The sequence below is a fragment of the Sceloporus occidentalis genome, unplaced genomic scaffold (assembly GCF_023333645.1).
Source record: "Sceloporus occidentalis isolate IW3139 unplaced genomic scaffold, rSceOcc1.0.p SCAF_9, whole genome shotgun sequence".
NCBI lineage: Eukaryota > Metazoa > Chordata > Lepidosauria > Squamata > Phrynosomatidae > Sceloporus > Sceloporus occidentalis.
The window spans coordinates 1181437-1194490 of NW_028316989.1; the positions used below are offsets into that span (position 1 = coordinate 1181437).

Genomic DNA, 13054 nt, shown 5'->3' on the forward strand with positions numbered 1-13054 from the left:
GTTTGCCATTGCCTTCCCCTGAGGCTGAGAACATGTAGGTCACCCCAGTGGGTTTCATGGCCAAATTGGGAATCGAACCTCGGTCTCTATAGAGTCATAGTCCAACACATAAACCACTATGCCATGCTGCCTCTCAAGAATGGAGCTAGAGGTTTTTAAAAATAATATTAAAAAAGAACCTGCTATATTTTAAGTTAGGACATAGAGTTGTCACCTGGTTCTTTGGGAATATACCTAGACAGAAGAGGAGTATTTTACCCTCATTCATTTTTTGGGGGGTTCTGATGTAGAATATCTCCAATTCTTGAGTAAAGAACCCGGAGTAATTTTTTTGTACTGTGTTGCCTTACCTTATTCGCTTCCCACATGCGTGGTTTCATGGAAGATCAGGGTTTGGGGGACATAGATTGCTAGTGTTGCTAGTGTGTTAGTGGAAGAGTAGATGTAAATACAAAGCTGATCTTGTTTGCACCTTTGCAGTTGCTCTTCCTAGTCTTTCCCAATTGATGGGACTCAATTGATGGGGACCAAACTGCATACCTGGCGTTCCACACTTGCAGAGCTCCATGGCTGCAAATTTCCAGTTTGGCAGCTGGAACCAATTATGCAAATCAGGGGAGACTTGAGTCACATAAAATTACATGCCTTCTCTAATTTGCACATTTGCTTTGCTCAACTGGGAATTTTGTGGCCATCTCTGTATGTGGCTGAATGCTTCCTTCCCCTACCACCACCCTGGAGAATGATTTTCTAGGGGAAATCTCCCAACTGCAATGAATAAAGGTGTGCTCCAAGGATTTGGAGTCTTAAGTAGCTCCCAGTTTTTTGTGAGAGGATGTTACACTCATCCCATTGTTCTAAAATGTCTTTTTGTGGTTGTTTCTCTCCTCTTTTCCCAGGTTGACAGATCCGATTCCTACAACGGAAACTTCTATCACCCCACGCCAAAGACCCAAAGCTGGGCAGACACAACCGAATCCGGGAATCTTGCCCATTCAGCCGGCACTAACGCCCAGAAAGAGGCCCACGGTGCAAGCAAATGTCCAGCCACAGGGTGAGCATCTTTTATTTATTTTGAAACTGTATATATGACTTCTGGGTGAGAGCAAGAATGGCTTTGGTAGGGGAAAGGGAACCTCAGTGCCGATCGCTGAGAAAATGAGTTTATGGCCCACTTATTAAATTCCACGCACCTCCTTTGGACATCCATTGTCAGTTTGCACATCTTCTTTCTGGAATTTCCTGTGACCTGATCTGTGGTCTAGCTAAGTGTATTTGTTCATAAAAATTATGTCCAGCTTCATCAAGACTTTGGATATGAAGCCTGCCCTAATGCTGGCTGTAAGCCCCCATCCTCATTGTCATCATCATCATGTGGAGAAAACTGCATTGTGAAATTGTTGGGTTTTAAAATACAGTGGGACCTTGTTATCTGTGGAGATCTGTTCTGGACCCGCCTCCCTGCGGGTACCAAAAACAAAGGGACCGCAAGTCCTGTTGTCCCTAATGGCCGTGCCGCCATTGGGAAGAATGAGGCTTCAGATAAGCCCCTGTTGTTCCCAAACAATGGGGGCTTGCCTGAAATCCCATTGTCTCCAATGGTGGTGTGGCCGCGTACATGTGCCACCATTGGGGACAACCGGGGCTTGCCATCTGTGGATGATGAAATCTGTAAATGGCAAGTCTGTGGATAAGGCGGCCCCACTGTATTTATTAAGATAGAATGTTAGAAAATTCAGAAAGGTAACAAAGGTCACAGATGTGCCCACTTTCATGTCATGCCTTCTCTGTTCCTCAGTGGCCGCTCCGGCATCCCTGGCCGGCGGACAGCCCTCGCATCCCGCAGGCATCCCGCAGCCGAAAGCTATGCCTCAGCCGACTCAGCCTCTGCCACAGGTCCAGCCCAAGCAGGTGGCCACAGGACCACTGCCACCGGCCACTGCTTCTCAGCCACAGGTCCCCACGGCGCCAGCCCAGGCCACACCGCCTCCGCAGCACCAGCTCTTCTTGAAACAGCAGCCGCCTCCGCAGCAGCCGTCTGCACCACCTGCTGCGTTTTATCAGCCGCCTCAGCCACTGCAGGCTCAACAGGTGAGGTTGCCCTTTCTTGGCTTTGTGAACTTTCATTGTTCATTTGCATTTTGGAATTTTTGCTTCTGCATAATGAGATACCTTGGAGATGGGACCCAAGTCTGAATGCGACATTCATTTATTCTTTGTACACACCTTGTGCACATAGCCTGAAAGTAATTTTATACATTATATTTTTAACAATTTTGTGCATGAAAGAAAATTTGTGTATTCTGAAAGGAAAAGTGTCAGCCACTCATGTGGACAAAATGAGATGTTGGAATATTTTGGATTTCACAGTTAGGAGTAAGGAAAAGCCAGCCTCTACGATGCAATTGTAATATGTTTGTGTATTCTGAAAGGAAAAGTGTCACTATTTTAGCCACCCATGTGGACAGTTTTGGAGTTTGGATTATTTCAGATTTTGCCATTCAGGATAAGGGAGACGCATCATGTACAATGCAACTGTAATTTGTTCAACGAACCCTTGTTATTCTCTGGGGTTTGCTTCCAGGATATTTTCAAGCCTTTTCAAGCTTTTCAAGATGGTTGAATCTGTGGATAAAGAATCCGTGGATACAGAGGGCTGACTGGACAATGAGACAATAGGTCCAGTCCACCCGTTATATCCACTGATTATTTATCCATGTATTCAAGCATCCATGGTTTGAAATTATTTTTTAAAAAAAGTATAAATTCCAAATAGCAAACCTTGATTTTGTCATTTTGTATAAGCAATGCCATTTTACTACATCACTGTATTTAAAGAGACTTGATTATCCATGGCTTTTGGTATCCATGCGGGGTCTTAGGACCAAACCCCAGCAGATAACAAGGACCCACTATATAAAGAAAGGCTCTGAATATGTATTATGGTGTTCTTCTTACAGGTGATGCCTCAAGCACCTCAGCCGCAGGTGAAGCCACAGTTCCCGACAGCACAACCGGTGACACCCACAACACAACCGCCGCAGCCTCCTGCGGTGCAGAATTATATGCAACAGCAACAGCAGCAGCAGCAATTGTTGGCCCAACAGGCTGCTATCCAACAAAAAGCAGCAGCCGGGCAGCAAAAGCCTCCGGCTCAAATGCTGCCGCAGCCACAGGTTCAACAGACAGTGGTCCAGCCGGTCCCTATGCAGGAGCATCCGGTAAGCCTCACTGTTTGAGCATGACTTGTATTTTTTAAGATGTTGATCAAGGGTCATATCCTGGCTACAGCTGCACAACTGGTTGCGCTCTTTAAATTGACACATAAGTACCTCTGCTAGTGCACTTTATTATGGGGACCTTTTAGTCATTGTGCAACAGGGATGCGCATAGGCATGATGTGAGCTGTGCATTCTGTTGCATAATGGTACAGTCTGATACCCAGCAGCATAGTGTACCTACGGCATTGCTACAAAGGTTTAAGCTATGCAACTTGCTCTGTTGTATCTTAGCCTGCGCAAGGCTGTGATGATGTTGTCTCAATTCCTGATGCCATTTTGAGAGGGTCTGGGGAGGAAAGCAGGTATTTGGGGGTAGTGCAGCTCTCTGGAGATGCTTATGGAAGTGGCCTTGGCGTATTTTCATGTTTTATGTATTTTATATGTTCTCTGTGCTTTGGGGCCAAAGGTTGACCCCAAATGGTGCTAGTGTGTGTGTTTTTTAAAAAGGGATACTTAGGGGCTTTGGAGTAGTGGTGAGGGGCCTTCATGCACCCCAAAAGTGGTATCTGGGTTGGCATGGGGCTTGGGGCAACACTTTCCCCACCCCTGTTGTAATGCAAAATGTTCTGGGAGCTCCTGTGCATAAACAAAAACATAGATAGAGGTGACCCAGACATGGGGATCCTGGCCTCTTCTCTTCTTCCAAGTTGGAAAGTTGGCAAAAACCAAGGTAAATGCCTTTACCTGGCAAAACCAAGCTGGCAGGGGAATTTTCAGATTAAAAATCCCAGCTCTTCTTCTGCGTACTGATAGATCCTACTCCACCAAAGGGAAGAGGAGAAACAAACCCTGCATTTAATGATCATAATGTATGCATTCATCCCAAACGAAAGGCTCGTTCCTTAATGAGAAACAGGGTTTTCCCTGCACCAAATGAAGCAGCTGCCTTACTGTACAAGGAAAAAATAAATGGGGGGGGGATGGAAATTGGCCAGGAATCCCCATTTGCAACCACTGCGGATGTACGCCAGTGAAATTTCACATTTGCCTCCCCCTTCCCTGCCCACAATACAAACACACTTCATTGCTATTCAAGGGTAATCATCCCCCTTTGTTCCCTTTTGCACTGAAAGGCACCTTATTGGGCTTTCATGTGTCTGTGTGTGTCTCTGTGTCGACATACACACGAAGAAACAAAAATGTATTCCAGCTGAGACTCTACTAGGCTCGCTGCAGAATTTTCCTGCAAATGCCCAAAAGGCTTTGCGTATCCATAGCCATCTGGTTTTCAAGAGCAGATCTGGATGGAGAATTCTGGCAGAACGAGGAACTTGGAAGAGACTCCTCACCGCCTTAGCCATCTTGTTCTAATATTCTTAAAAAGCAGTCGTCTCCAGCTGCACATGGTTTCATATTTCATTGTGTGCAGAGTGCTGTTTTGGAGAGATAGTGTGGAATAGTGATTTGGTGTTGGACTAGGAGACCAGGGTTCGACTCCCCGCTCAGCAGTGAAAACTCTTGAGCGAGTCACACTCTCTCGGCCTCAGAGAAAGGCAAAGACAAACCCCCTTGAATAATAAATCTATCCAAGAAGACCCTAGGGATAGGGTTGCCATAAGTGAGAGTCAACTTGAAGAGGAGAGGCAGTGGGTGCAATGGTTTGACCATTTGAGTGGCTCTGGGAGACCAGGGTTCGAATGTCCAGTCACTCATTGGAGCCCACTTGGTGATCTTGGGCAAGTCTCAATCTCTCAGCCTCAGAGGAAGGCAGTAGCAAACTTAAGAATCAGTGTAGTATAGTGGTTTAAGTGTTGGATTAGGATGCCAGAAGGCCAGGATTTGAATCCTTGCTCAGACATAGAAAGCCACTGGGTGACCTTGGGCAAGTCTCAGTGTCTTCTTGTAAAATCTCTTCTGCACAAATCTTTCCAAAAAAACTGGATTCTAGGCAGGTTCCAGACTGCTTCTAGGATTCTTTAAAGAGTGTCCTAATGTGTGTTTTTAAAAATGTTTTCATCTTGGTATTGCTCTAACTGGTTTTTATTTGTTCATTATCTTGAGAGCCCCTTGTTGGACTTCTGTAAGGCATACAGGGAAGCGTTCTACCTCACAGCTTGAGAGGATGGTTTATTATGCCTCTGTGCTTTATGTATTTTAAGCTATGTTTTGATGCTGTTATTTTGTTTTACTTAGATGGTACGCCTTAGGCAGGTTTTTAGTAGTTTTTAGTAATTGCATTTTGGATATTCAGTATCTACAGCGTTGTGCAAACTTACAGTGCTTTATAAATTAGCTTACACTTTGTAAACCGCTTCGGGAGTGCTTAAGTGCACTGATAAGCAGTACTGTATGGAAATGTACTTGCTATTGCTTTTGCTGACTAAACTTTAATAGTAGTAGTAGTAGTAGTAGTAGTAGTAGTAGTAATGTGTTTCCTTTCTTTTTTCCCTCTTGAAAGCAAGCGCCTCCGCGGCAAAAGGACAAGCACCTCCCGGCCACCCCTCCAGCGGCTGTCCAGGGGCAGAAGGTGGGCTCCCTCACGCCTCCATCCTCCCCGAAAACCCAGCGAGCCGGACATAGGAGGATCTTGAGTGACGTGACGCACAGCACCGTCTTTGGGGTCCCGGCCAGCAAATCAACACAACTTCTGCAAGCGGCGGCGGCTGAAGCCAGCCTCAACAAATCCAAGTACCGTATATACTCAAGTTGACCTCATGTATAAGTCGAGGGAAGGTTTTAGGGCCAAAATCATGGATTTTAGTATGATCCATGGATACGTTGAGGGTAAAACATTGGATCGAGAAAAGGAGGATGTGGAGTTAAATGGGGGTTTTGGTGGGCAAAGATCTAGAGAGAATGGAGGCGGATCGGGGAGATAAGGTTTTAACACTGGATCGTGAAAGGAAGGAAGTGGAGTTAAATGGGGTTTTTGGTGGGCAAAGTGGAGATATGAACACTGAAAATATGAACAGTGAAAGCGGCTTCTGAATCATCGTCATCTTGGAGGATAGCTTTCTCTTAATATTGTAATAGTTTCATTCTACTTCGTCACTTTTGTAAGTTTTTACATTGTGCTGTGCTTTTAACTGTAAGCTGCTTTGAATCCTGATTTGGGGAATAAAGTGGGATGATGATGATTCTTTAGGTCTGCCTCAACTACTCCCTCTGGGTCTCCAAGAACCTCACAGCAAAATGTTTATAACCCTCCGGATGTCTCCACCTGGAACCCTTTTGACGACGACAACTTCTCCAAACTCACAGCAGAAGAGCTGCTGAATAAAGATTTTGCAAAACTGAGCGATGGTGAGTTTGCCATCAAAGCAAAGGTTGGGCTGGAGGAAGCAGAGGGCTAATCGGAAGACACTGGCTGACTCAAGAGTTGCTCAAGGAGACCGATTTCCCCTTCTCTCCTTCCTCCTCCTCTTCCCAAAACATTTCTCTCCTGGAAGGGAAGAGAAAGGCAAGGAAGGCACCTGGAGCCTCTGCCTGACGAAGGAGGAGGAGGAGGAGGAGGAAGAGTAGAGCCTAGTTTCTAATAAAATGTGAAAATATGAATATGTATGAATGTGTCAACGAACATATGCACAGGAAACAAACAAAATATTTTTTACTCTGGTACTGTGTTGCATGGGAGAGGGTGACATGCATGTAGATGTGAAGGGTGCCACAAGAGTAAAGAGAATTCAAAGATATAGCCGTGTTAGTCTGGAAAATCAGTATGCGATGGGATCTCTTAGCACTTTTGAGACTAATTGAGAGAGAGAAGTTAGTACCATGAGCTTTCCTAGACTTCAGCCTACTTCCTCAGGTGCATGTTTGGTTCCTGCAGAAAAGCTCATGTTACCAACTTTTTTCTTTCAGTGAGTCTCAAAGGTGCGACAAGATCCCTTTGCACTAAAGGTAGAAAGTTTGAGAACCACTGGGACAGTCAATGAGGGCATGCTTAATTGCTCTTGCTCACCTGGGTTTTGGCATTTCAGGTAAACCTCCAGAGAAGCTTGGCAGTTCAGTGGAGAACCTTATCCCAGGCTTTGCGTTGGCACCTTCCACAACACAGGCGGATGCATTTGGTTCATCTCCTCTTGCACCTGTCTCAGGTAGGCCAGCGGATGTGATGCAGGAGGCCTTTTCTAGTGGAATCAGCCAGGTTACACTATGCTGTGTGTATGTTTGTGTGTATGCATCTGGGGCTTTCTGTGTGACAACCCCAGTGCTTTACAATTCCTTCCAGCCTTTCAGATTATTCTCTGATACCTTTTTTTGGAAACAGCTGAAATCTGCCTCCTCTCCAAAGCTCTGTTGCTTTGTTGGTTTTCCTGCTGTTAACTGAAGTTGTGCTACTGATTTGATTTGATTTTTGTCAGATTTATTGTGTGCTGTTTATATTGTTTTAATTTATAGCCTGCTGTGCCATTTTATGAACACCAGTAGAAACATATATTTGACCACAACAATAAAGAGAATATTAATGGTGTTGTTGCATCTCAGTCTAGGGGCTTGTATGTAACGTTCCAGGGGGAAATATATATATATATATATATATATATATATATATATATAGTTGCAGGTAACTTGTTGCCTCTTTTCCCCAAACCTTCACAAATTTTGGGATTACTTAGATTAAATATCTTAATGCAAACTATTGAGAATGGAGGAGGCAAAGTGACCAGATGCCTTTGAAAGAAGAATTACTGCTTTGCTTCTTGCAGAGATATTGGATAATCTCACTAACAATTCTCTTTCATGACTCTTTGAAATACTTCTTTTTGTCCTTTGAGATAAAAATAGCTTGCTAGCACTGCCTAGTGGGAATGGGAGAGTAAAGTAGTAGTACTAGCAATACCCCAGACTCAAAATGTCATACTGAACATGGGGCCAGCTTGTTTTCTGCTGCTCTAGAGACTAGGACACAGAGCAATGGATTCAAGCTACAGGAAAAAAGATTCCACCTAAACATTAAGAAGAACTTCCTAATAGTAAGAACTGTTTGACAGTGGAAGATGCTCTCTTGGAGTGAGGCGGACACTCCTCCTTTGGACTTTTTAAAACAGACTAATGCTATTCATTGGGAGTGCTTTGATTGTGTATTCCTGCATGGCAGGAGGTTGGACTGGATGGCCCTTGGAGTCTCTTCTAACTCTGTGATTCTTTAAGAATGCAGCTAAGCTACTTTTCAGTTCTACTTAGCATCTCCTTCCCTGCGCTTTGCTTGACATCTCTCTCTTTCTCTCTCTTCTTTATATCTTTATTCTGCCTTCTCCCTTGCTGCATGCCCAGCTGAAAAAACGAAAGATATCCTGGACTCTAGCCCTCCGCTGCTGGCTGTTCCTGATCCTTTCATTCCTCTTCCACTGTCAGATACGCCAGGTAACTCTGATTTGCCTCAGTTCAGATGTAGCCTGGGAATGGAGCCCAGGATCCACCTCTGGAAATGTGAGTTTGAAAGCGTTGCCACCTGAATGACCATTGGGTTGCTTGTCCAGCCGTGCATCCCTACCCAACCGCCTTTCCAGGCGAAGTACATAAATTCATATTGAGCCAAACTCAAGGAGGTCACCTTCCAGCCACTGAGTCCCATTGCTTTGATTTTGGATTGGGTCAACAAGTCTTGCGTTTCATTACCCAATGCTGTGCAAAAATGCTCGAAACCCTAAGGTGTCTTGGACTATGGCTCCATCTTCACTTGCCAGAATCTGGTGTCGCCGGAGTATTCTGTCCTGGAATTTCCTCTTACTTGCTCTTTTTTGCTCCAGGTTTGTGGCTTTCACAGCAAAAGCAAACCTTCCCCTGAGGTCCCCGTTCATTGCCTGGCAAAGCGTCTGAGATCAGAACATGATGCCCAGATGTATTATTGACCTCAGAGCAACTTGTGGCCCCTGCAAACTTGGATGGCTTGCAGGGACCACAAGTCAAGGCAGCTGCCATTATCTCTGCAAAGAGAGCTGAAAACCTACTGCAATAGGTGAGTTATTTAAATTGGGGTTAGAGGAAAGAAGCCCTAAATTGAGGTGCAAACATAGTTAAGACAGTCTAAACCCGATTTTGGCCCTGAGTCGTGTAAAGAGGACATGTAGACAAGGCCTTAGTTACAGTACCTTCTCCCGTGTAGACCTTCCCATGGTTGAATCTCTGCTTTTGGTTCTCTTATTTTGGGCTACCAGGTAAGTGAGCATAAGCGGTTGGTAGCATGGCTTTTGGTGACAAACCAGTGGTTTCTTTGTAAGTGGAGAAGTGAATCCTTTCTTGGAGTTACTCTGAATTGTAAAGCTCTCTTATTTGGGAGTGCCTTCCTCCTGGAGGTTAATCCGCCTTCCCCTTTGCTGGTTTATGGAAACTGAAAGCAGACTCTTAATCTCATACGTTATGCTCTTTTTAATTTGATTGCTGCATTGAGATTATTTTATACATCTTCAAAACTAATGTTTTTGATACGGATGTGATGGCGTTGTTTTTTAAACTGTTTCATATATATATTTGATGTAAGCTGCTGCAAATCCTCTGAAACAGATGGGGATAAAAGAACAGCGATGGAGGAATCCAAAGGAATTATTTTAGCCATCTCAGTTTGAAGTGCATTAGGTGAGGCAAGAAGAAAATAATCCAGTTCTCCTAATTTTTTTTAATGGAAACTTTAAAATTGCATTTATTTAGCTCTGTAAGGGAGGTACTTGAATCTTTTGGTGGCAGTTTTCTGGAATCTTAAATATATTTCCCCTAACTCTTACCATCGTCCTCCTGAACTGGAAATGCAGCTTTGCTCTTTTGAGTTTTACCTAGAATGCTGCCTGGTTCTTGACATCTCTGAAAAGAGCACATCTTGCATTAATTTCTTGTTTCTGCTTAGTGTGAACTGTATCTTCTGGCTTTGGATGCTGGGCTGACATGATAAAAGGCCATTTTACCTTATCTCTTGGCCACTCAAAGCCAGTTGAAAACAGGAGATTATTTTCTGAGCCCCTTTGGTTCCCATATTGGGAGAAGATACAGAGATAGAGAGATAGCTCTTGTGTTGCGCCATGAAGTCTTCTGGACTTATAAGCATCTACCAGCATGAGCTTTCATAGACTTGAGCCTACTTCCTCAAATGCATTGCCCTTTTGGCGTTTCCTTATTTTCATTCCCTGCGCAAGGGCTTTCAACCACTGATGGAGATGTAAGTGCCGCAAGACGGGCGGGAAGGACAGAGGGGACAATGAAACATCTGCTAAAAGACAGAGGAGATGAAAAATTCCAGCTCAAGGCATTTATCTTCCGTGCCTCTCTCTGGAAGGGAGCCAGGTTCTCTCCCTGAAGGCTTTGGTGTGCTTTGATTAGTAATATCAGCGTATTAAATTGGCAGCAAAGGAGGAGGGTGGTAGAAGGAGGCTTGGCAGCAGGCCCTCCTTTCCCTTCAGCTGTGGGTCACTTCCACTCAAAGCCCATCCACAAATAGGGCAAGGTCAGGCTGCTGGCCACTGTGCCCTATCTTTGGTGGTATGGCCTCATTCTGCAGGTCTGCCATCATATTTTCATGCCTTGCCACCCAAAGACTATCCTTAACTGTGGGCAAGGGGGCATATCCACTTATGCCACTTGCTGAATTTAGTATTTCTAAAACAAAACAAATTAATCTTGTGAGTATACAAAAGGGATCTTGGAGCCAAACCAAGTCTACTAAAGTTCATGCTACAACTTTTGCTTAGTTGGTCTCAAGGGTGCTACCTTTGCAAACTGATATTCCAGATTAACACTGAATTAATCTTAGAAGTCCGAGACACACCTTTTCATTTGTTGCTACCTTGGAAGTTCAGATATCTATGGAAGCTGCTTGTGCTGATGCCTGGGAGAGTCACACTACCTAATTATAGCGCTATGATTCCACTTTAATTACCATAACAACATCCACTGGAATGCTGGGCTTTGTAGTTTGAGCTCTTGACTGAGAGTCCTCTATACCTTTTCCTACATGGCAAATCCCAGGCTTCTATAGGATATTGTGTTGCGTGAAAGGACCCATCCTTTGGTGCTCTTATCCCCCAAATCCCACCCTTCCTCACCCCAGTTCAGAATCCTCCATTCCCTTAGATTTCTTACCTGGGGATTTTTCTTCCCTAGCTGATATCCAAAGAAAAGGACTTTGCTGCTGTGTACTTTAATGAACTAGCCACTCTTTTCTTTCCTTCCAAGGTGGAAGAGTGAGTAATGTGTTCAGAAGTGTGTGTCTCTTTGCCTGTTTTAACCGATTGCTCCATCTGCTAGGATTGAGTTGCACTTTGGCTGGGTTTCTTTTTCCCTTTCCTTCCTAATGACAGATCCCTGCTGTAATGTTCACCCTTTTATTTATCTCTTTGGACGTACTGACAGCATGGGGTGCTTTAGAACAGGCACGAGTGTGGATGTTTCTTTGTGTGTGTTTGAGAGGGAGTGGCAGTGTCAGGAGATCAGTATGGTACAGTGGTTTGAGCTTTGGGCTAGGACTCTGGAGACAAGGGTTCGAATGCTGGCTTGCCTATGGAAACCCACTGGGTGACGCTGGGCAAGTCATATTCCCTCGGCCCCAGAGCATGGCAAACCCCCTCTGAAGGAACTTGCCAATAATAATAATTTATTTTTATCCCACAGTCCCAAAAGCTCAAGGCAGCTTACATAGAATAAAACAGATAACATAATAACCATAATATAACATAATAACATAAGAAAACCCATGGAAGGTTCACTTTAGGGCCTCCGTAAGTCAGAAACAACTGGAAGGCACAACAGCAACAACAATAATAACAATGTTGTGATCTCAAAGGACACTAGCTGAAGCAAGTCCTCCATGTTTCTTGCATCTATTGAACATTTCTCCATAGAATTAGATACACTTTCCCTCTCTTACCATCCAGCACCAGAGAACTACCCAGCTCCATGGTCTCCAAAACTAATCCAAAGTTTTGAACCTATTCTTGTTTTGGTTCAGACTGCATATGTGAGAGAAAGAGCCATTGGAAACTTCTTCACAATGCAACTGATGGAAGTTCTAGCTCCACATGATTAGCAAAAGTGGGGGGAAGAGTGGAGATCCCTGTCTGTTGAGGGGCTATGGCAGGTGAGATGTGACCACCTGAGATGACTACTGAACAGGTATGCGCAGCCAGGGCGAACGCATCTCTTCAGCAGCAGTCTCTGAATCTCTCAAGGCTAGGTGTTTTTAGGATTTGCACATCTTTTAGAGGGGCAACTGAAGTCCTCCTTGGCAGGAATGGCTGCCTATTCCTTGTGGTCTGGATGCTGCAGAACATCTCCTTGGGCATTTCCTTGTAAAGGAGGGATTTATGCCCACTCCTATTCAAAAGCTTGTTCCCCCCCCCTCCACTCTTGGCAGATTCTGGGTACCTTAATGGGCCTGCAGCAAATGAGCCTGAGAAAAAATTTGCACACAGCTGTTGGGTGATTGAAAGCCCTCTTTGCTCAAATCGCCTAATTGCAGACCGCCAGGGATACAGTTTGCATCATGTATAATTCATCCGGGCTTTTAGGGACAAAAGGCAAAAGATTTTGCCTCGGCTCCTCTCTTTGTGAGGGTCACAAACGGAGAAATCAAGGCAGGCCTTTCTGCTTGTATTTATAGGGGAGCAGTCAAGAGTCGCTCTTAGAGACAAAGGTTGCACCTGCTCCTACTTCAGTGTGGAAAGGAAGAGGGTCTGGATGGCTGTATTAAATCAACTGTGGGGACTTGCATGGGCACAGTCAGGGGTTGGCACACCGGGCATTGGAAGCGACTGAGAAAGATGCCCAGACTGAAGCATAAGCCTCAATTTACTAGCCAGCATCCACTGTAGGTTTGCTTTGAACTCTCAACTCACAAGATTTTT

The 13054-nt window shown here is 44.6% G+C and overlaps 1 protein-coding gene across 6 annotated transcripts in view; it reads left to right on the top strand.

Annotated features, from left to right (window-relative positions):
• Nucleotides 1-13054, top strand: part of LOC149306667 (AP2-associated protein kinase 1-like) — a 68714-nt gene that overhangs the window by 35042 nt on the left and 20618 nt on the right. For 4 of the 6 annotated variants that reach the window (XM_089538607.1, XM_089538605.1, XM_089538604.1 and 1 more), the window contains exons 11-17: nt 900-1054; nt 1799-2091; nt 2961-3221; nt 5680-5909; nt 6367-6524; nt 7202-7318; nt 8499-8588. In XM_089538607.1, the coding sequence (XP_089394733.1) occupies nt 900-1054; nt 1799-2091; nt 2961-3221; nt 5680-5909; nt 6367-6524; nt 7202-7318; nt 8499-8588 (1304 nt within the window). The remainder of the gene's footprint in view (nt 1-899; nt 1055-1798; nt 2092-2960; nt 3222-5679; nt 5910-6366; nt 6525-7201; nt 7319-8498; nt 8589-13054) is intronic. The other 2 variants (XM_089538603.1, XM_089538602.1) reach the window with 1 other exon arrangement.